Raw genomic sequence first — 21321 nt, 5'->3', positions numbered from 1 at the left:
CAAGAGCTCCTGTGCCAGAGATGCTTCAGGACAGCACTGGAAGCAAAACTGCACCATCTAGTGTCTGCTCAGCCCACGCACAGAGCAGCTTCTCCCGACTGCAAACAGTGCAAGGAAGATTTCTGCTGGAAGACTCACACTACATAACCTCAGTAAGAAAAAACCTGAAATAAATCTAGCAAGCACAAGAAAAAGCTAAGGTAGTAGTAAAGCATTAAAATATTACTACAGTAGCAGAACTGCTTTTCACACAAGTCTAATTTAACAGGAAAATTATCATTCTCTATATTACTTTGCTGTACGGTGACAATTCCCCCAAAATCATAAAATGGCCAGTTAACATAGAAGCTGCCCACTGAACATGCTCCAGAGGCTTTGAGGGATGAAGGGTTAAGATGAACCTCATTCTTGTGAAATCATCAGAAAAGTACATTTCTTCTGCACAAAAGCTGGTGGTTAAAGTAGCGCACTTAAGTGTGCCAGGAAAATGAGATTTGGAAAGACTTCCTCCTCAAATGTAACAGGATGACTATCAAAAAAGAAAAGGCTGTAACAAAAAAATCTTCCAAACCTCCCAGAAAAAAAATTCTTGGAAGTGCATTAATGCCCTTCAGACCTCTATAAAAAGTCAGTCAAGATTTGGACTACTTTAATCAACCTATTTTATTTTGCTGTTGCAGTGGACAGGATGATCACTGAGCTGCTATCCCCAGTTTGATGGGAAGTACTCGGTACAAACACAAGCTACTATGATCATGCCAACATAGCCTTGCTGAAAGTTTTACAACTTTCAGCTTTGTTACAAACCAAGAAAGTTCTACAACTCCATCATTTCCAACAGACATCCTGAAAGTGCTTACACTACACGCATTAGATGATACCTTTGGACAACAGTACTATTCTCCAATAGATTTGCTGAATCTTCTAAAACTACTATGATTAAACAAATCACCTCCTGAACTCATCCAGGAAATCTATACTAGCAGAAATTACTTTACTGCATTTCAAGAATTCATCAATTATTTTCTCAGGTCTAAACTAACTTATCCATGCCTTCAACAGATTTTTTTCCCCCCCAGAAGTAACTAACACAGATCAGAAACTTAAATGTCCATTTTCCTACCTTGGTTTATTCTGTGGCAATGCCTTTGCATCAACAGGAAACATTTTGGAAACAAAGACAATAACTGGGGCTGTTCCTTCACTACTGCATTTCATAAAAGCTGAAACAAAACAAACACAAGTTATTTTCACATTTTTTCCCCCCAAAAGTATGGGCAAAGCTATGACTTTACATTAATTTTGTAGGAATTACTGTTTATTCCCAGTTGCAATAGATAATATGCCAAGGACAAATCAACAGGAAAAAACAGAAAAGTTCTCTGGTCTAATAATTTGATAACATTGTATCTATCTTTGCAATAAAATGAACAAGACTTCAAAAATAGAACTCCGGATAAAAAAGTACATATACCCAAATTAAACAACTTGAGTCTACAGGCTGATTTAGATCACAATGGAAACCAGAGAGCAGCATAGGATTAAGACTGAACACTATTCAGTACCTCAAAGTATTCTCCTTCCTTTCAAACTAAAGGAGGAAGTCCTTCAAATGTCCAGATGGTCACAAAATCCTAACATCTTCACTGCAAGAACAGATATCCTCAAAAGGTGGAAGATTCACACAAAACTCATTCAATACGTAGAAAATTCCCATTAACCATTTTTTTCATCCACCTTGAAACACATGAAATTCAAACCAGACAATACCGTGCAAATTTCTAACGTAGAAACTGAATCATCTTCTCCTACACTTCTCCCTTTTATCTGTAATATGTAAAGACCACAGAGCTAAGGCAAACAAAAGTACAAGACTACTACTAAAAATCAGCAAAATACTCACTCAATGTGGAAGTCCACTACTTGTTCACAACCAAGAGCAGTAAGATCCAAGTTTATGGAGGCAAATTTCTTCCAATTAACTCACCCTAATACAGTGTTGAATACTGTCTGGAGAATATCATGTTTTTAAACGCTCAATAAGGGATGAAAAGCCAGTTTTGTTACCCTGGGAAACAATTCCTAACAGCCTGTCAATTTGACGTTCACATTTCTTTTTTAATTGACATTTGGTATCTCATCCTCTTAGATTTTCTTAAGTTTTCAAAACACTGTGCTATGATTAATAATTAATTACTAAAAGCTAATCAATACACTTGCAAAAATTAAATCTAAATTCAAACCACTGCTGGCTAAAAATTAATGATTTTTATACATAAGTTAGCAAAATATTAAATTCTCAATTACATAATGACTTCTACAGTTCACAACTAAAAGCAAGTATTAACCTTGTATTCTTTTAAAATTCCCAGTTTCAGAGTCCTGGACTTCACATCATCTGCAGCTTAAGTTGTCTAAAACCCAGGAATATATGGGATGGAAGAAAAAATGCTTGGCCATAAAACTATGACATGTCAATGACAAGCATCAACAAAGTTACTGGAAGTAGAATATTTATAAATTTATATACAGATTACTATACATCTTACAAACCAAAGACAAACAAAACCACCAGGACAGAAACAACCTTTGTGCTATTGGGAGAACACCTACTCACCGTTTTTCAGTTCCTGAGTTTCTGGTGGCAAAGAATCAAATGTTCTTGCTCCAACACACATCAACTTCTCCACTCTCTCTGCTGTGATGTCCAGAGGACTGGGAATTTTATTACACACCATGACTAAAACACATTGTTAAGGATACATATTTCTATTTTCTTACTGAATGCAACCAATAACACAAATGCTTTCAATGCTTCTTCAGTTGAGCCCCATGCACTAATTGCCAGGAGCAGCAGATCCAAAACCCAGCTCTATTGTCACAGTGCACTCAGGTCCCTCTCAGGTCAGCAACAATTTTTTGCCATTTATCAGAGGCAGACTTAAGGAGGGGTGACCTACCCTAAGAGTAGCTGGGAAGCCAAAAACAGCACAACTGGGGCAAGATTTATAGAAGTAATTAGTATTTATACATCAATAATTTGTACACATCTACTGGAATATAAGATATATCATATTATACATAATAGGCACAACTGACAAACAGCAAAGGCCGATTTTGAATTAAGAAATGTTATGCCTAAAACATAACACCAGACATCTACAGAAGTTCATGGACAGAAGACCTGTAACACTATTATAAACAGGAGATCAGTTTCTACTCCAGGAAAACCAATACAACTTGAATACAAAACTAGATAATGAAAGTGTATTGTCAAATTACTTCCAGTTTCATAACTTTGTCTCCTACAAACAAGATGTGTGAAAGCACAAAATGTAAAAATAATGGTAGAGACGTAATTTGTAATGTTATAAGCAAGAAGGTAAGTCCAGCTAGCTTAGGCACAGACATTAATAAAAATAAAACCAAATTATACCAAATCACACAGTGAAATATGTGAGCAGACTTGGAAGTCTGAGAATTGCCAATAGAAAAAAAAAATCATATCTTTTCCAAGGATACAGAGGACTGCATCAGATATTGGTAGCCACTGGCTACAAATGGCATTTAGATGAACTTTTGGGTCTGCATGCCGTGACTCCCGGGCACCAATTCTCAATCCCAAAGAGGTAACTATCTTTTCTATTTTTTCTTTGTCTCTGTAAGGAAAATAATAAATAGATTAAAAATTCACAGAAGCAATATATAAGCAGTATATATTATTTTTGAGTATTTTATAAAAATCACCAAAGCACATGGAAAGAGATGCCATGAGAACTTTATAGATGCTCTCACCTTTTCATAACAGCCTCGTACAGACTCCAAATGTTGTCCAGCACCAGCTGCACAAACAAAGGTTTCTTTCCTTTTGACTGGTAGAAGATAAAAACAGCTCATTACTAGCAATTCCTCACTTTTTCAACAGGTTTACGACTACACTTTTCATTAGGAACATATAAAACCTTTATTCAAAATCAAGAAGTCTGTCTTATAAAATGGTATAAGGCACAAGATAAACATGGAATTTAAAAAGTGGAGGACAAGGGTTTGAATTTCAGAAAAAGAACCTGATAAATATGGCACATAATACCTTGAGCCTGCTTATCACCCCTTTTATAACAATTAATCATCAACTATGTAAACAGCAAAAAAATCATGACTATATGAAAATAAGGAAACTAATCTTTCCTCCCTTAACTTTTAAGGGTGGAAATGCTTAATGCTAGCAAAGTGCAGTTTTTAGACCAGGGCTTCAGTACAGCATTCAATGGAAATTCCCTATGGCAAAAAAGTTATTTTAAATCCTAAATCCTGAGCTAAATGTGAATATCCTAAACCATTGGCTGTGAAAAAGCCCTTCACAGATGACAGTCACTACTCTTGTTTCTACACTGTTAATCTTCCTTTCATCTTGTGTGTTTCACTTGATGCTGAAACCTTGAAGCTGCCATGTCCTTTATTTAGTGAGCACTGGTAGATGAGATTTCCTCCATGCAGCATTTGAGTGGTCAATTTTGGAATGTTCTATGCTCCAAGAGCTGTTGCAAGGCTGTCCTGGTGAATTTATACCTCCAGTAACACTGAGTCAACATACACTGAAGTCAAGTTTCAGAACACACTATGAGGAACAGAATTAGGGAAAAAAAATTAACTCCAAAATAAAAATCAGGTTATATTTTTGACACCCTCCATACCTGATCACCTTTCATTATCTTCTTTGCTTTTGTATTTAAATAATAATCTCCCCATAAAGTCTTCAGAAGTACTGCAGGCTTGATTCCAATTTTTTGGCTATACAGTTTGGCAAAATGTTCAATTCTGAAAAGAAAGAAAACATATTTTGATGGAACTGTAATGTTTTTCACAGCAAAGGCTTATGTGAAAATCAGACAAAAATCTCAAATCTTTGTTTTACTCCCACTTTTCCAATTGTCTTCACTTTAGTTCACATTGTTTAACATTTACACCTGCAAAAATATTTAGTCATAACAGATCAAAAACATCAACAATATCTGAATGGCTTTGTTTTGTTTCAAGTCAGCTTCAAGGTTTTACTTGAAATAAACATTTGTGTACTGTCCCCTCATCAAAAACTCAAAATCATAATACAAATAAATACATTAGTGATGACTCTTGAACTTATTCTTTGAAAGACTTCCCATTACACATTTAACTATGGTCTAGGACCAAAAGAGAAAATGTTAAAAACCAAGCATTCTTTTGAGTCACACTTGAGCCATCAGATGGTGGTAAATATTTTTAATTAACCACTGATGAAAATTCTTGTTGTCTGAATCATTACTTTAATAATGAGTAAACCCCAGAAAATTATACAGAACTGTAATGCCATTGCTGTGTTGTAAAGCCAATTATGTTGTTCAGCAGTCCCCACGAGTTAAAGCAGCCTGCTTAGCCCAGAGAGGGAGTCCTGAACATGCTATGGTTTCCTTGCTGAAAATGTTCAATAAGCAGTAATAAAAAATATTTCCACATATTTGCTCCTGTAAAAAAAAATACAGTTATAACCATAACAATCCTGTTTACAGAACAGTGCTATTTGACAATCTTTTCTTTGAAATTCAGAATTAAGTTTTTACACAGCTAAAAAAAGGACCTGTCCATGTCAGCAACACACAAGCTGTGAGTTCTGAACTAAGCCCAAAGGCATTTATTTTCCAGAAACTACCTAAACTCTCAATTCAGGGAGAACTTTCAAGATTCTTGTGCCAGCAGTCCTGTATATATATTAATGGCATTTTTCAACACTTGAGTATTGTGAGAAAAGCATATGTACTTACCACATTGGGTAAGGCTGGCACTGCCTAATAAGTTAATTTTTTTCTGCTAATACCTTCAGGAAAAGAACCCACAACCAAGAAACAACAGTCAAGACCTTCCAAGATTAAGAAAAAGCTCTACTGATCCATATTTCAGCACACAGTACTTTGGCTGGCAATCCAGAAGAACCCCTTTAAAGCAATTAAGAAAAACGTTCTTTTTTACCCTCTCCATTATATGATTTATCAGAGCCAGGGCCTGACAGCTCATCACAAGAAACAAAACAGTCTTGGAAAGATAATTAACCTAAAATAGCCCATTTTATTTTCCCTTCCCTCTGAAGGGACAAGAGCTGTTTGTGTTGGACAGAAAACTAAGCATGGTGCCTTATTTACAGTCTGACTTGGATATAAAAACCCTGGAGATGATTTTCTGTAAGGGCCCTGCAGTACTCAAGACATTCCCCGTGTCACCACCCAGCGTATCCCCGTAATTACAATTTCAGGATGAAGACAACGCCTCCACCTCGTGGCCAGCGACCAGAACACGGGCACTGCCCTCCACAGCAAACAGAGCACCCCGAGCCAGCTCCTGCCCGGCTTGCAGCTTCTGCTGTCTGCTACAGCCTATCCAACAGCAGCAAGCAAGAAAAAAATGTTTACCAGGCTAGGCTGGACCCCACTGTAGGCTCAGAAGCTCATAAGTAAAACAGGGATCCCTGTCACTTAGGTAATTTATACACAGTAGTATATCACAGAAAATCTAACAAGCATCTTTAGAAACAAGATGCAACTGAAATACTTTAAGATTAACAGCAGTTAAATTTTTACAAATTTTACATAAATTTTACATAAATTTTTTTACAAAAAGGTCATTAATTAAATCTCAAACTTACCCAAAACCCCAGCCATCAATTGCACTAGCAAACACCACATTGCCATGTTCCGGTGAAAAATAAAGATGTGAATCATCAGTGTCTTCCAATCCAGTACTCCAGTCATAAATTTGATCTCCTGGTGATGCATCTGAAAGGGTTTCACTTTCTGTTTCTTTTTCAGCTCTTTCTTCTAACACTTTGGAGGTAAAAAGTGTTCCAGTGACTGCATTGATCTAGAGAAAGATATGTAAAAACATCCTCAGATTCATTCATGCTTTCACAACCCTTGCAATTAAAATGTAATTTTCCCACCCTCAAAAACAAAAAGAGAAGTTGTGCTAACAAGCTAGCATGCCTGTGATTCATTTGGCAATTAAAACACACCTGATTCTACACATCTGAAGACCACAGGAGTTTATGTATTGACATAAACACCCCGAAGTTTCCAAATCAGCCACACCACAACAGAATCAAAGTATCACACTTTGTCTCTCAGAACAAGGAATGGTGAAATAGGAAGTTGTTTCTGCCAACAAAGCAAAGAACAACAGAGGGCAAAGGGAAACCAGGCATATAAATGCTCCCAAGTGAGCCTGGGTGGGGGATAGAAGTTTTGAGGGCAACTTAAACTAAAATTCAAAAGATGAAACATTACTCCTACATAAATCCATCAATATAATGAACAGTCTACCTCCAGTAAGTTTAAGCAATTTAAGAGAAGAACAAAACATTCAGCATATTACTTCTAAAAATGAAGACTTTTCCTGATGACCTGTCAAGAGGTATTTACCACCCTTTTCTCCATCACAGGCATTCTGAATGAATCTCAAAACCAATCAGGAATAAGATGCATCTCAATGCTAAAAATCAGACTGGATTCTATACAGTGCCACAAAAGCTGCTGTGTGAAATGACACCTCAGCACGAATACCTGTTCTAAGATATTCTTAAGGTGCAAATATGCTTCCTGAGGGGTGAGCTTCAGCTCCACAATCAAGCGGTCAATTTTGTTAATCACCAGGACAGGACGGATATTTTCCAGCCACGCCTGCCGCAGGACTGCCTGAGTCTGAGAAAGAAAGAGTTTAAAAGAAAAACATTACAGAAAGACTAATAGCACCAAAAAGACAGAACATTTTTTTTAAAAAAATCAAATACAATTCCAAAATTTAATAAACATATAGTAAAGGACAGGCTGATACTCAAACCAGAAGTTTGACTCCCATGATGTACAGTGTTAGTTATTGAAGAATTCTGCAGAATGGTGGGATATCATGGCAAAAACACCCAAAATAACAAAACCCAAATTATTTAGAAAAACCATGAAAAAAAGCAACCTCAATATTTTGTGTATTCTTTTTCAAACCCTGAAAGCCTACATAAATACACTAAATCATTTCTCTTAAGACTTTTCTCTATCAAAATACTCCATTACCTAAAAAATGGCATACCCACTGTTTCAACCCTGCTTCTTCTACACTCATTCACCAGCACTGTTCAGTTTTTCAGCACAACTAAAATTTTACTACTCTCTTTGACAGCTCAACTGCATTTTTATAAAAAAAATTTTGTAAAGCTTCTTAAACAGCTCGTCTTTTATTTCTATGTAACCCACTTCAGACTTTGCTTACTCCCCTCTTTCTTTACTTAATATACTTTATTTCACCTGTGGACAGACTCCTTCAACAGCATCCACCACTATAATGCAACCATCACAGAGTCGGACAGCAGTAGATACTTCTGAAGAAAAATCCACGTGCCCTGGGGAGTCTATTAAATTAATCAGATACTCCTGATTACCTAGAATCAAACAAATTAATATTTCAGAACAGTTTTCAGAGATATTTCTTCCAGCCACCCAGTTATACTGCTTCAGCCATTATTTTTTAATGTCCTGACACTAACTACGCTATACAAACCCTTACAGCACAGTGCAACAGGTATCTCCACAAAGTAGCAAGACTAAACTAAAATATGAGTTTTTTTGAAAGAAGGTCTTGCCTTTAAGTGACGTTAATTCAAGACTTAAGATCAAAATATACATATTTATATCTAAAATAAAAGATGAGGCAACTACTCTCACGGCCTCCACTAGGAGATATGTTTTTCCTGACCCTGAGATTGAACTCAATTATCTTGGCTGACTTAATTGCCTAAGTCTCCGCAGAATTACAGCCTAACACTGAGAAATACAAAAATAAAAGTTTTACACAAAGGTCACAACAGCAACAACGAAGAGACGGAGAAAATTAACAGAAATATATATTAAAATTTATACATGCCAGCATCAACAACTTACCTTTCACAAAGTGCAGTGAAATTGCACTAGATTTCATTGTTATTCCTCGGATCTGCTCATCTTCCCTACTGTCAAGGTACCTCAGCTGAGTACAGAAGCAAAAATAAAAATGTTAAGTCTGTAGAAACATCTTCACAATTTACTTATCAATTGTCAGAGTATGATGGTGAGAAAATGACGCTAAGCAAGACTACAGATGGAATTTCCTTAATGATCAAGAATTTACAATCCTAACATGTACAAACCAGAATTCTGCTAAAAGTGACAGTGTAACTCTACCTTGCCTGCCAAGCGGCTGGAGATTATTCCATTGCTAGATATAAGGCAATCAGCTAGAGTGGTTTTGCCTGAAAAGAAAAATAAGTTATTTGGACTAAATGAATACAAATGATGGCGAGAGACATAACATATAGTATTCTACGATATCAACGTTAAGATTATACAATGGCACGAAATATACAAATTAACTTTGAAAAACCAAATCAAACGACTCCTGTTACACACACACAAATTTATTTTTGAAGACTGGATGCAAATTTACCTGTCACGATCAGAAGAGCAGTTGAAATAACAAACGGTACATCAGGACCTCATTATAACATGCAATTAGACAAAGTATTTGTGCTCTAGAAAGCGTGCTTACTGTTTCCACCTGCACAACAATCTTGTTCTATCAATAAAACACGGAAAACTATTATTCTGCCTCTCAAACGTATACTAAATTCACGCCAACATTCACAATCATAGGAAACATTCAATTTCAACTATTCATTCAATTTCAAATTATTGAAATTGATGCTCTTTTATGTAAGACAACCTGAATCAGGCCAAGAAAAAAAGTACATAAAGCAGATTTCTGAATTACATTCAAGACAATTTAAAGCTAAATACACAAAATCCTACTACTTCAGAACAGTGGACAAAGTATCTCACCACCACTCAGACACACACAGGAGGAGCAGGCACCAACCCCAGCCTCACCGTGATCCACGTGGGCCAATATACAGATATTCCTGATGCCGGACGCCTTCTTCTGCAGGCCAACCATCTTCCCCACGCTGGTGAGCACCATGGCTGGCTAACTCTGCGAGCGGAGCAAAGCGTTCCTCTGAGTCACTCAGCTTGAGGAAAGGCTTTGGTTTGTAATGACGCAGACTGCGATTAGCGCCGCTCCTCAGGGAACCCTCCGCTCCGCGGGGACACCTGAAACAAACCAAGGCCGTGTCTGCGCTTTGAACGCGGCTCAGGAGCGCGGCCGGGCTGCCAGCGGACACCGAGCGGCAAGAACCGCACGGCCCGGTTCGCCTTCCCCTGGAGGAGGAAGGGACGAGCTCGGCGCTGACCCGGGGCCGGGAGGGGCACGGCGCTGCCCGGGGCCGGGAGGGGCACGGCGCTGCCCGGGGCCGGGAGGGGCACGGCGCTGCCCGGGGCCGGGACGGGCTCGGCGCTGCCCGGGCTCAGGACGGGCTCGGCGCTGCCCGGGGCCGGGAGGGGCACGGCGCTGACCCGGGCTCAGGAGGGGCACGGCGCTGCCCGGGGCCGGGACGGGCTCGGCGCTGCCCGGGCTCAGGACGGGCTCGGCGCTGCCCGGGGCCGGGAGGGGCACGGCGCTGACCCGGGCTCAGGAGGGGCACGGCGCTGCCCGGGGCCGGGACGGGCTCGGCGCTGACCCGGGGCCGGGACGGGCTCGGCGCTGCCCGGGCCCGGGAGGGGCACGGCGCTGCCCTCTCGCTCGCCCGCGGGCGAAGGCCGCGCCGGGGCCAAGCCGCGCACACGCACACGCACCTGCGCCCGCTCCGCCGCCGCTCCCGGCAAGCCGCGCCCGCCGCGCTCCGCCGCGGCCGAGCCCGCCCCGTGACGCCGGACGGAAGCCGGGCCGGGGCGGGGCGCGCGGCGGCGTCCCTGGTTACCGGCCGGGCGGCCGAGCGGGCCGGGCACGGGGCCGGGCATGGGGCCGCCGCGCTGCATCTGCGAGATCTGCTCCTGCGGGTGAGTGAGCCGGGCACCGAGCGCCGCCCGCCCTCGGCACGCTCGGCCGCCACCGGTCTGCAGCAGGGTAGGAAGGTTGTGCAGAGGGACCTGGACAGGCTGGATCCATGGAACGGTGCCAGTGGTGTGAGGTTCCACAAGGCCAAGGGCCGGGTGCTGCCCTTGGGTCACAACAGCCCCGCACGGCTTTGCAGGCTGGGCACAGGGGCTGGGCAGTGCCCAGCAGAAAAGGAGCCGGGAGCTGCTGGGCAGCGGCCGGACGGGAGCCAGCGAGCGCCGGGAATGCCGGCGGCACCGGGCCCGTCCGGGAGCAGCGGGGCCAGGGCAGAGCCACCCCTGCACCCAGCTCTGCTGAGGCCACTCCTCAGTGCTGTGCCCAGTTCTGGGCTTCTCCGGGCAGCGCGGTCACCGGGGGCTGGAGCGTGTCCGGAGCAGGTGAACAGAGCTGGGGAAGGGGCTGGAGCACCAGGGCTGTAAGGAGCGGCTGAGGGAGCCGGGGGTGCTCAGCCTGCAGAAAAGGAGGCTCCTTCACTCTGCAGATCACAGCCAGGTGGCTCAGCCTCTCCTCCCAGACAACCAGTGACAAGACGAGAGGACACAGCCTCAAGCTGCACCAGAAGAGCTTTAGGTTGGACATTGGAAATAATTTCTTCACAGAAACGATGATTGGACATGGAAAAGGGCTGCCCAGGGAAGTAGTGCAGCCACTGTCCCTTAGGGTGTTTGAGACTGGATGTGGCACTCGGTGCCATGGTCTGGTTGTCGTGGTGGCATTTGGTCACAGGTTGGACTTGATAATCTCAGAGGCCTTTTCCAACCTCACTGACAACATGAGCAGCACCCCGGGCCACTGGGGAGTAGCACCCAAGTATGAGCATGTTCTCAGTAAATGTGAAGTAGTGCATTTACATTTAAATCAGGTAAGGGTAAAAGAAGGTCTTAAACAGAATAAAATAGAACAGAATGGAGACAGTCTTTAAAAGCCACCCGGACTAAATCAGAATCAGGCTTTTCCAGAAGCCAGAGCCAGCTCGCATTGAAGGACTGCACCAAAGAATCTTCAGACGAGTTCTGGCAGCCATGTCCGAAATCTGTGCAAGCACTGAAGTCCTTGAAAGAGATTTAATCTATCTGCCCTTCTGCCATCACATCCAGTAGCACTTGCCACTTTGCTTTACGTTCCATGATCCCACAGAGAGACAGTTTGTCATTGTCCTGTAGCCTCTTTGACCCAGGGAGGCTGGTACAAGAGAGTACGGTAGGCAATTTTTAATGGAAAATTACTATTACAGGTCTATAAACAATATTATCAATGCCCTAGGTGAAAGAAAAGCACACAAATCAGGTGTCCCAAAATAGTAAAGGACTTGGACCTTTCAAAATTCAGATATAAATTTACAGGTTGGAGTCACAAGTGTTAATATTCTCATTTTCTTCTCTGTCTACTTTAAAAAAAAAATCTCAAAAATAATCATCCTAGGATTCAAAAATTCACTTAATACTAAAAAATATCTCACAACTACATACAAGAGCAGTCTTTGTAAGATCACAGAGGTGTGCTCAATGTTTTTTGGAAGTATACCAATACCAAAGTGCACCGTGACCCACAAGTTTCATATCAAGGCCTGCAGAACAGGCCCCTCTATGTGTTTCTGTGTGGGAAATCTATCTGTTCATCAGGCACTTTTTTTTTCATCTGTAGACAGAGGTGTGAGGTCGGCATGAGTAAAGCTCCTCATGTTCTTTTTGGCCAAGCCTGTGGTGAATGTTGCTCCATAAATTGTTTCTTAAATCCTAGATTAATGAACAGTTGGAACACATTGTTTCCATGATGAAATAACAAACCTGTCTTGGGCTCAAGTACAAATATGATGAGATAACACAATGAGGCAGCATAAAATGAGCTTCAACTCAACCAAAAATTCTCAATCCAAAAACTGAGTTCAATAATATGAATAATTGAATTAAATATTCATAAAACTTGTGGTTTAAAATAAACCTCACTGAAGTTTTTACAGTCAATAAAATCTTAAGCCATTATTGGTTTAGGCAGAACATTGTGTTTGCTTCAGTGTACAGAGTTTCTGTTTTCAGGGAAAGGCTGCTTGGTCGCTTGGCAGTGTTACCTGGACATTGGAACGCAACATAGCAGAGACTTCAAAGCAACTATAAATATCTAATGTGTTGTAGACATTATCATTTAGCTATCTGCAGGAAATCTTATGGAGAGATAATTACTGCTTAATTCTAAACAATAAAGTAGAAAGAAACAATCTCCCCTATCAACAGAATTTAAAAAACACTGAAAAAACTTACAGGGGAGCAAAGCCAGTAAGACAGAACTTCATTCCACTTTCTCAAATACAGGATGTTAAATCTGGATTCCAAGAAGAATAAAGCCTGTGTGGTAGATGAACTTTCTGCACTCAAGAATAGTATTTGTCTGCTATAAAATATAATCACAGCCTACAAAAGCATAAAAATTGTTCTGACACACAAAAATAAACTACCACTTTGTCTCCTTCTCAGTTTGTCAACCTTCCCCCATTTCATGCCCTTTTCTTATCATTATCATAAAAATCTATATTCCTGAATAAATGTAAGCTAAAAGGAAATATTTCTTTAAAATATGGGCTACTTAAGCCATCATACTGACCATATATAAATACAAACCCAGCAAAAACTACCCAGTAAAAAGTCCTGTCAAGAACAGGAAAGTAGATGACTCCCAAAAACAGTGTCCATCCATCATATCTGTCTTCCAGACCATAGTGTGTGCACTGGCAAAATTAAAAAGAAATAAAAAATAAAAGCTTTGAGCTGTGTTTTTGGAGGGGTAGTAAATTTTCTATTATGACAAATATTAAGCTTTTCTCATTATTAGTCTAGTTCTCTGGGAGGAAAATGCTTTGTGGTAGAATTTCAAGGATCTTGCTAGCATTTAATTTAAAAAAAAGTATGTATGCCAGGCCTTAAATAAGTTAAAATCATCAGCATTCTGTTAAAATATCCAGAACAAGAGTATTTGGCACAAGAGAGCTGATGTAGTGTCACTTTTATTTAGCTGAGAGTCTGTTCAAACCTTATGCAAGACACAAGATAGTCTCCTACAAAGAGAAAGAATAATAATCCATCAAAGCAAGTGCCAGTCAGGCATGGGAAAAGGGATATTTGCACCAAATTAATTTGAATTATCAGTAACTCGGGGGTAGAAATAAAGATAAATACAAGGAAGAAGTTAAAAATAAAAAATGTCTCAAAGTGTGCAGGCCAAACTCTAAGCAACATACTTCATTTATCAGAGCTGCAATCTGTATTCTCTGATGATTCCTAGCACTGCGATGCCTTATATAATTAATTTTATAAAATTATTATCTAAATGAAAAATTTTGCTTTAGCAACTGGACAACATTCTAAATTTGACAACATCCTAAAGCAGATTTATCAGTTAACCAAAAAACCCCCAATCTCTTCTCCAAGTCAAACTCACAAGGTAATTTTACATTACCCTTCAGGCTGTCTGAAAGCACTTTCACAACACAAAGTAGGATGTAGGAACTTCCTCAACAATATCATCTGATTCCAAGTAATTTTGTGCACAGTTAGAGTGTTCTCAGAATTATTTTATACACTAGAAATGAGTGTACAATGAAATACATTTTTGGATCAACAATGATTTTAATAAAATTGCAATCTTCCCTTTAAAAGAGTAGATGGCTGTCACCTCTGTTTTGTATTTACCAAGAACTACAGACTGACTCTGCAGTAATTATTTTTCTAGTATCTATTTCAGTTTGTAGCATGTCCATTCAGCAATGGGATATTCTCACAAGATTGCTTGAAAATATTCAGAATTTAGTCCTTAAAGGATGCTGACCCCGGAACCCAGAAGGGGATTTGTTAGGTGGTTAGTCTTCCGGACCAGCTTATGGCAAAGTGAAGATTGTCAAAGTGAAGCTTTTGCAGATGAGTAATGTTTCTTTCCAACTCCTTTGAATTGTATGCCAAAAAATACACAAAGAACATTATAAATTGATAACCTGTATTCCAACCAGCTTTCAAACCATCCATTCAATGCCTTTTGTTTCTGAGCATGTGCTGTTTGTACTTGCTAAAAAAAAATTACGAAGGTGAAAGTGAAATTCATGACAAATGTAATGACAGGCAAACACTGTAGTGAGAAATAGCACACTTACCTCCTTGTTTTCCTACCTTTCCTGTTCTTCTCCTCTTCTTCCTTTTTCCTTTCACTGCTCTGTTTTGAAAAGGTCTCTCAGTTGTTAATTGACTTGATTGAAAAGGAGTAAACACCTGAGGCTTTGAAAGGATCTGGATTCTTAGACAGGTATTTCTTGTTTTTTTAATTACTGAGCTGGCAAAATCCGGCAGCACAAACTAATACAAGCTTTAGGATCTCTAGTCTCCAATCCAATAACTTCCTTCATGTTTTTCTTCATTTTCACTTTTCCAGCAGGAGTCCTTCATGTCTGTTTCTGTATTCTGTCTTACCTTGCTTTAATTTATTATTTTTCTTTATGGTATTTAGTGCTAGCTAAAATTCTCTGCAGACCTTTGAAATGTTCTTTGGATATTTAGCTTCTTGAAACTTGAATTTATTTGTACTTACTAAAAGCTGTACACTCTTCCCCTTCTTGGGGTTTAGATATTCTCGCTTTTCACCAGAATTTTACAATATTTGTTCATTTGAAAAATTATTTATAGTTTTTTCCCTTTGCATTGCAATTTGTTAGCAGTAAGTAGGAGGAAAACCTGTCATTATATATTTCCTTGAGATGTGCATTGTCCAAATTAGAATTAATGTAACAAGATTTTCAAAACAATATCAACATTTAAATTTTAATTTAATGGATCATTCATTGAAAACAACAAAGTATAAATAAGAAATTGTCATTATATACCTCCCAACACCTTTTTACACAATGGTGTTTTGATAGAGGCATCAACGAGAAGCAGGCGTAATAAACCTATTAAGAAAAAGAGATGTCATTACTTTCAAATAAACATGTGTTTTGGATAGAAAATTTAGTCAGTATGTAGAGGAAAAAAGGAGTTGAAAAGTCATAAATGGCCTGCAGAGCATTAGAAGTGCACATAAGATGTCATACCACTCAAATTTTAATCAAAAAGTGTTAATCAGTAGTGGTGAGAATAGGTGAGATGTACAGAAATAAAAACACAAGTGATAAAGTAATAGCAGCAAAAAAGAAACAATATGAGACAGGAAATGAAGCATAGTTAGTTACTTTTCCAAATAAAACAAGTAATATCATGAAACATTACAGACATGAGGAAAGTGCATCTTGGTGGTAGCATAATTTAGAGAGCTGAGATCAACTCTATTCCTTCTTTGTATTCTGCACCAAGGACTAACTCCCAGCTGATACTGCTTTTATTGCTGTATTAGTATGATGTGCTCTGGGATCTGTGCCATCAGTACAATATTTTGTGGTTTTATCACTCAGAAAAGATTTTAAACCAAAACTACTGATGTTGTTCAATCTTCCCCATTTGTTACTCACTCTCAGTAGACAGAGTACGGGTTTTCCTCTTAAATGAAACTATTCAGAATTCTCTGCTCTGATGTGTTTGACGCAGACGCCACCGCTGCTGCCACAGACCCACAAAGATTTATGATGATGGAGCACAGCCGAGCCACAAAACGGAGTATTTGGAGAACTACCCTGGCTATGGCAACATCTGCCCTCCCGAGAGCTGTAAGCCAAAACCAGAGCTCCAAGAGAATCGGGCAAGAATGGATGGCACCACAACATTCAAGTAGATACTTTCAAACAATGTTTTATAGTTAGTCTATATATATACTAATTAGACTATAATACTATTTATATTATAATTAGGTTTTCATTCTTTGTTTTTTTAAGCTGGGGCTAATCATTGTATTGCAATCTTCTCAAAATGCAGTCATTGCATCCTTTGCACTTTTTGCATATTTAAAGTAGAAATGTTGAGTATAGACATACAGTTACCACAAAAAGGTTGTAAAAAATAGCAAAGCATTCATACAACAAGATTTGCATTCTTTACAGCAGCCTTTAACCTGTAAAGAGAATCAAAACTTTTTGTCGTTTTCAGCCTGTTAGAAAACTTAGATTTTACAGAAAACCTGACAAGCTGGGGAACTTTGTGTAATATATATGTAGAATCCAAGATAGTGAGAAAATTAAATCTTAAGAAAAAAGAACAGGAATACTTTTACTGATTTTTTAATATTCAGATTATTAGTTTTAAGAAACTGTAAAAGGGTTCAGTATATCTGTTCTCTCTATGCACAGACTCTGATTTTAAGCTTACAGAATTAAAGGGCATCTTTCAAAGAATTAGAGAAAAATATCACCCATTAATTGTTAGTGATGTGACAGGGGCATCAACTTTTACTTTTTCCATTATTGTTGGGTTTTTTTAAGTTGTGAGGTGAAATTTGTTTATCAAAAAACAAAAGAGACATAAATAGAAAGGCCAAATGCTATTCTGCCAGACTGGTCATGTGTTTGTACAATCTATTTAAACACCCACATATGTAATATACATCCTTTTAATGTAATGTGCCCATACAGTGGTATGCTGTTGCTGATTATATTCCATTCTCCTCATGCAATCAGTAAATGCTACCACTTGTAGTAATTGAGCTTTGCTCTGCTTCTGCTTTCTGATAATTTCTTTGCAAAATTATAACAACTTTGTAAGTCTCCTTTCAGACACTTTAAATAATATTGTTAAACTGTGAATGGCACTTGGAGTGTTAAAAATCCATCTACCTTTGAGTAAAGACTCTATAATGCATCAGAGGCCCTAGATTTATGTACTGTGGTTTTCTCTCCTTTGTGCTATCCCTCCAACATATGGTGTCTGATAGATTTTTCAGAGTAAGCATTTTGTTATTTTTCCAAATAGTGGGAAAAATACAGAAGTGGCTTCAGAAAGAAGACAAGATTTTTTGACCAGTGTTTTCTCTTCCCCAATCCAGATCTGATTATTTACCGTATGAAATTGTTACAAGACCTTTTCGGCCACAAGCAGAATATAGACCAAAGTCGGGGAAGATTGACCTGGGAACCATTTACCAGAGAGATTACAACCCCCATAAAGTAGGACCAGTGACATTAGCAAGGCCTCGAGAGAGGAAACACACTTCAGATGCAAAAGTGGATACCATCCCAACCTATCGAGGTAATAACAGGTGCCCCCTACAGAAAGAGAAACAACCAACGTTGAAGGTAGTATTTGGAATTACCTGTGTTAGAAACTGGATTTGTTGGTTTGGGACAGGGAGTAAAACATACTAGGAAGCAGGTGATGATGGCCTAAAACATTCAGCACCTCAGTTGTAGAAGGGAAACCTATTGCTTCTAAATTAAAATTTCTCTCTGAGGTTTGCTTTGCTACAAGGAAATTCCAACATGCACTTGGTTGGGCTATCTCAGGTAAAACTGAATGGAAATTAAGATACAGTATATTTTTCAGGTAGTTTTAGTTCATGTCACTTATTTTTCCACAGAGTAAGTCAAAAATAGAGTTTAGGTTTCTGCTTGTGTATGGTATAGCTTACATATACATCATCCTAGTAATGATCTGTCTTGATACCAATTATTCTATTATCATGGTCAGTACAAAGATGCTAAATTTTTTAAGTATTTAAAGCATGTATAAGGCTATTTTCTGCATAGTGTCTGTTGAGCAAAAAGTCAAAATAGGGGTATCATTTTGGAGGTCTGTTTTTATCGCACACTATAATAGAAGACAGTTTTGTCAGATCACAAACATGCAGATAAAATTATCATTTTTACTTACATCCATTTTCTTTGTTTTGCTAGATTTAGTACCAGAAGACTTTGTCTTAATTTTAAAGTATTGGTTTTAAGTCATAAAACACTGTGTGGTCGAATTTTGGTTTTGCCTTGCAGATCACTATAGGTTATGGGAAAGTCAAAGAACAGAATCCTATAAGGTGGAGCGTGACTATGAACCACCTTCGGAGAGGTTTGGAAATCCTTCCACGTTTCAAGATGACTACATCCCCAGGCAGCCCAATCCCCCCCCAAGCTGTAAACCTTGTGACAGCAAGCTGCCAGAGGGGCCCTTCGATGGCAACACCATCCACCGCACCGCGTACGTCGTCCATGCGTTGGAGCCCCTGTTCGTAAGGCCAAGGGAAGCGTACAAGCCAAGCGACCAGCCCTTTGAAGATCTCACAACCCACCAGAGAGATTTTAAAGGGATGCCTGGGGAACAAGCAAAAAGCTGCAAGCCTGAAAGTACAAAACATGGATCTGATGATCCTTTTAAAGGAACCACTGAATTCCAGGATCGCTATCAGCCATATTTGGTCACCGTGCCTGAGTTCCACAAGCCAAGAGAGTACGTTCCACCCACAGACAAGATGGACCTCAAGTCCTCAAACCGTCTTGATTACATTAAACACAGGGTTGCTCCCAGAGCCCCCATAAAACCAGCTCCTGCAAGAAAAAGCACTGGCCCTTTTCAAGGGAAGACTACTACAAAAGAAGACTATCAACCCTGGAGAGTGTGTCCACAAAGGCTTATTAAGAAAGAAGAGGAAATTCAAAAGCCCACAGGAAAATTTGCTAGTTTAACTACATTCAGGTCCCATTACATACCACATCAGGCCAATCCACCTCAAAGTTTCAAACCTGTACAAGCTGTACCTACTGTAGTTCCTTTTAAAGATGAAACTTTGTATCGCACTGAATATACACCAAAGAAGAAGGAGATCTGCCCAGGAATTAATCCAGATGCTATGGGTTATGTCTATGTAAATACAGATTCTCAGGGTCACAGATTCTACCGCCAGGTGTCCCCAGAACCTTCTGGGTCAAACTGTAGTCCTGTTCCAGAGGAAATACCTGCTGTGTCATAATAATTACATGCAATATTTCCAGCACCTTAGAAAAATAATTGGAAACCAACCAGTTCATTTTCTTTCTAAATAGCACTAAAAACAAATTAAATACTGCAGATTTTGCTTTTAGAAGTTTGAAGAAAACCAAAGCCAAACCAAAGTTTATTACAAGATTAATAAAGTTTTCCAAATGCTGAAGGAGCACTACTCCCTACATGGCATCTGTGCTTTTTCTGATTGTTCATTCTAGCTTCCTTGACTCCCCAGTTTTCATCATGCTCTATCTCAAGCATCTTTATAACATATTTAATTCTTTGATATTTTCAGATGATTGTATTTGTGAAATAACAAGTGTCCTTTGCTGAGAAAATATTTTACACAGTAAGAAAATAATGCTATTTACAATAATCTAAGAAATTAGTAATAATGTCAGTAATTGGTAAGATTTTATATTTTACTGCTCAGATCACAAGATAGCATGCCATGACACCCAGGCATTTCTAAAAACCTGGTTTTAGCTTTAGTCATCACTACTTTAACTTCATTCACATCTGAAGTGAGTATAAAGGTCCCACTGTAATTTCTGGTAGCAATTAACACGTGGTAACCTCACTCTTTTTCTGTTCATGTAGTTGAAACCACTCAACCACCAAAAGCAGGTTATTAGACTGTTTCCTGATTTCCCTGATCATGCCCTTTCAGCCTTACTTCCATAGGAAACAAAACTTGCACCTTGGACACACTGACAGACTTAGTGCATGCATCCTCCCCAGCTGAACCATCTTTAAATGCATTGTGCAAATTCAGTCAAATCTCATGGTGAGACTACATAGATTTACAGAAAATAGAATAAACTCAGGTAAAAAAAGAAACACCAGCTGAGATGCAGAAATCTGTGGGCAGCCTGGCTTCAGTCTTTCTGCTTTTCAAATAATTGCTTGTTCCAAATACACAGACACCACTTTTTTAACAGAAATTTTATATGAAATTGTTTCTGTATGAAATATTTCATATTTTTTCTATGTATCTAGCTGATTTTGAAAAATCCAGATGAATCAATTTTAGTTTTATTGCATTCATGATTTAAGCAAGTCCCAATTAATAGTTCTGTAATTAACTGTATTATCATGGTTACCACACTACCCCAGTATGATTTTTTTTTCTCAGTATTGCATATCTTGTACCCATTAGTGTAGAAGTATTTAGTTCTGCAGATTCATGTGGCTGTAATTCATAAACATAGTCTCATATTAAAGGGCTAAGATCAATGATGGGAACATTTTTAAAGCAGGAAATTGGTCACATGAAAACAAGCTGAACTGAGCAAATCAGCTGTGCACAAAAGCATTGCACGAGATCCATCCAGACATTATTAGAGCATCAGTCACTTTTACAGAACTTTTGTCTTTGTACTATGATTTTGTAGTATCACTTACTCTGCTAATGACATGACAAATCAGTTTTACTTTTCTGTCTGAAAAT

General features: G+C 39.2%; 2 protein-coding genes across 4 annotated transcripts in view; one reads left to right on the top strand and one right to left on the bottom strand.

Annotated features, from left to right (window-relative positions):
- The window catches only part of EFL1 (elongation factor like GTPase 1), a 64638-nt gene extending 53851 nt beyond the window's left edge, over positions 1-10787 (bottom strand). The window contains exons 1-12 of the mRNA XM_021537581.3: positions 10740-10787; positions 9936-10157; positions 9234-9301; positions 8955-9039; positions 8322-8455; positions 7587-7724; positions 6674-6888; positions 4695-4818; positions 3796-3872; positions 3523-3659; positions 2618-2740; positions 1124-1223 (exon numbers count right to left, since the gene is read on the bottom strand). Coding sequence (XP_021393256.2) covers positions 1124-1223; positions 2618-2740; positions 3523-3659; positions 3796-3872; positions 4695-4818; positions 6674-6888; positions 7587-7724; positions 8322-8455; positions 8955-9039; positions 9234-9301; positions 9936-10026 — 1292 coding nt within the window. The 5' untranslated portion in view covers positions 10027-10157; positions 10740-10787. The remainder of the gene's footprint in view (positions 1-1123; positions 1224-2617; positions 2741-3522; positions 3660-3795; positions 3873-4694; positions 4819-6673; positions 6889-7586; positions 7725-8321; positions 8456-8954; positions 9040-9233; positions 9302-9935; positions 10158-10739) is intronic.
- A 57-nt stretch (positions 10788-10844) lies between these two features.
- SAXO2 (stabilizer of axonemal microtubules 2) lies at positions 10845-20037 on the top strand. Of its 3 annotated transcripts, XM_021537578.2 has the most exons (4): positions 10845-10943; positions 16560-16739; positions 17947-18149; positions 18884-20037. In XM_021537578.2, exons 1-4 carry the CDS (start codon positions 10903-10905, stop codon positions 19855-19857), a joined length of 1398 nt encoding a protein of 465 aa, XP_021393253.2. In that variant the 5' UTR covers positions 10845-10902; the 3' UTR covers positions 19858-20037. The 3 variants fall into 3 exon arrangements, with proteins under 3 accessions (XP_021393253.2, XP_021393255.2, XP_021393254.2); XM_021537580.2 differs by lacking the exon at positions 17947-18149; XM_021537579.2 differs by lacking the exons at positions 10845-10943; positions 17947-18149 and having other exon boundaries at positions 16515-16739.
- Positions 20038-21321: the final 1284 nt, after the last annotated feature.

The sequence above is a fragment of the Lonchura striata genome, chromosome 11 (assembly GCF_046129695.1).
Source record: "Lonchura striata isolate bLonStr1 chromosome 11, bLonStr1.mat, whole genome shotgun sequence".
Taxonomy (NCBI): domain Eukaryota; kingdom Metazoa; phylum Chordata; class Aves; order Passeriformes; family Estrildidae; genus Lonchura; species Lonchura striata.
This window is presented reverse-complemented; position numbering and strand designations above follow the sequence as displayed.